Source organism: Alligator sinensis, unplaced genomic scaffold (assembly GCF_000455745.1).
Source record: "Alligator sinensis unplaced genomic scaffold, ASM45574v1 scaffold149_1, whole genome shotgun sequence".
In the NCBI taxonomy this organism is placed as follows: Eukaryota; Metazoa; Chordata; order Crocodylia; family Alligatoridae; genus Alligator; species Alligator sinensis.
In genome coordinates, this window is record NW_005842823.1 from 319,414 (window position 1) to 320,216 (window position 803).

At 63.5% G+C, this 803-nt stretch overlaps 1 protein-coding gene across 2 annotated transcripts in view; it reads left to right on the top strand.

Moving 5' to 3' along the window:
• Positions 1–96: 96 nt before the first annotated feature.
• Positions 97–803, top strand: part of LOC102378988 (gametocyte-specific factor 1-like) — a 10,397-nt gene continuing 9,690 nt past the window's right edge. For both annotated transcript variants that reach the window (XM_006035335.3, XM_006035334.3), the window contains exons 1-2: positions 97–146; positions 433–544. In XM_006035335.3, the coding sequence (XP_006035397.1) occupies positions 135–146; positions 433–544 (124 nt within the window). In that variant the 5' untranslated portion in view covers positions 97–134. The remainder of the gene's footprint in view (positions 147–432; positions 545–803) is intronic.

Here is an 803-nt window from a genome sequence, read left to right on the forward strand (position 1 = left end):
GGGCTGCGGGGGGGCAGCCGGGCAGGCTCTTCGGCCTCGGGAGGGGGTCGCGTGGTGGGGGAAACAGGGCAGGACCTAATGCTCTTTTTACTTCAGGTCGTTAGGGGGAAGCCGCTGAGCGCTTGGTGGGCATCATGGACGGAAAGGTGCGCGCACGTCGGTCCGCGGGGCAGGGGGAGCACCCGGGAGCATTGCCTGCAGCCAGGGGAAAGCCCCCGAGCTCAGGGGCTGGAGCCTGGCCCCTTTTATTCCCCTTAAACGCTCCCACGTGAGGTCTCCTCAAGGAGCACGAGTCAAAGACACAGCCACGGCCCCCCACGAGGAGGATTTTTCTGGCGCGAAGGAGCGGCGTGAGGTTCTCGGGCGGTCTCTTGCCCCTCGACTGGTGGCAAATTGCCCTGAAGCTGCTGCTTGTTTCCCTTCTGGCTCTAGGGCAAGTACTTTGGGGAGGAGGACGAACCTCGGAGACCAGCTCTCCGAGGCGGTTGGCAGCTCCGCCGCCGCCCTCCCGCCGCCGAGAGAGCAGACTTGGAGAAGGACTACGGTGAGCAGGTCTTTGCGGGCTGCGCTGCGCTGCTCTGTATTCCTGGCAGGTTGCAGGGAGAGCGAGAGGCTTGACGTAAAAAGGGTTCTGCTTGAATTGACTTGTCATCTGAAGCTTGGGCCGGGGCGGGGGGGCTTCTAAGAAAAGGCATCTCTAGGCTCGGCATTGCAGCATTGGTGCCTACGTGCTGCCTTGTGGCCGAGACGCGGTACGTGACCGGGGGGCATTGGCACCCCAGAGTGGTCACGGTCTTGTTGGG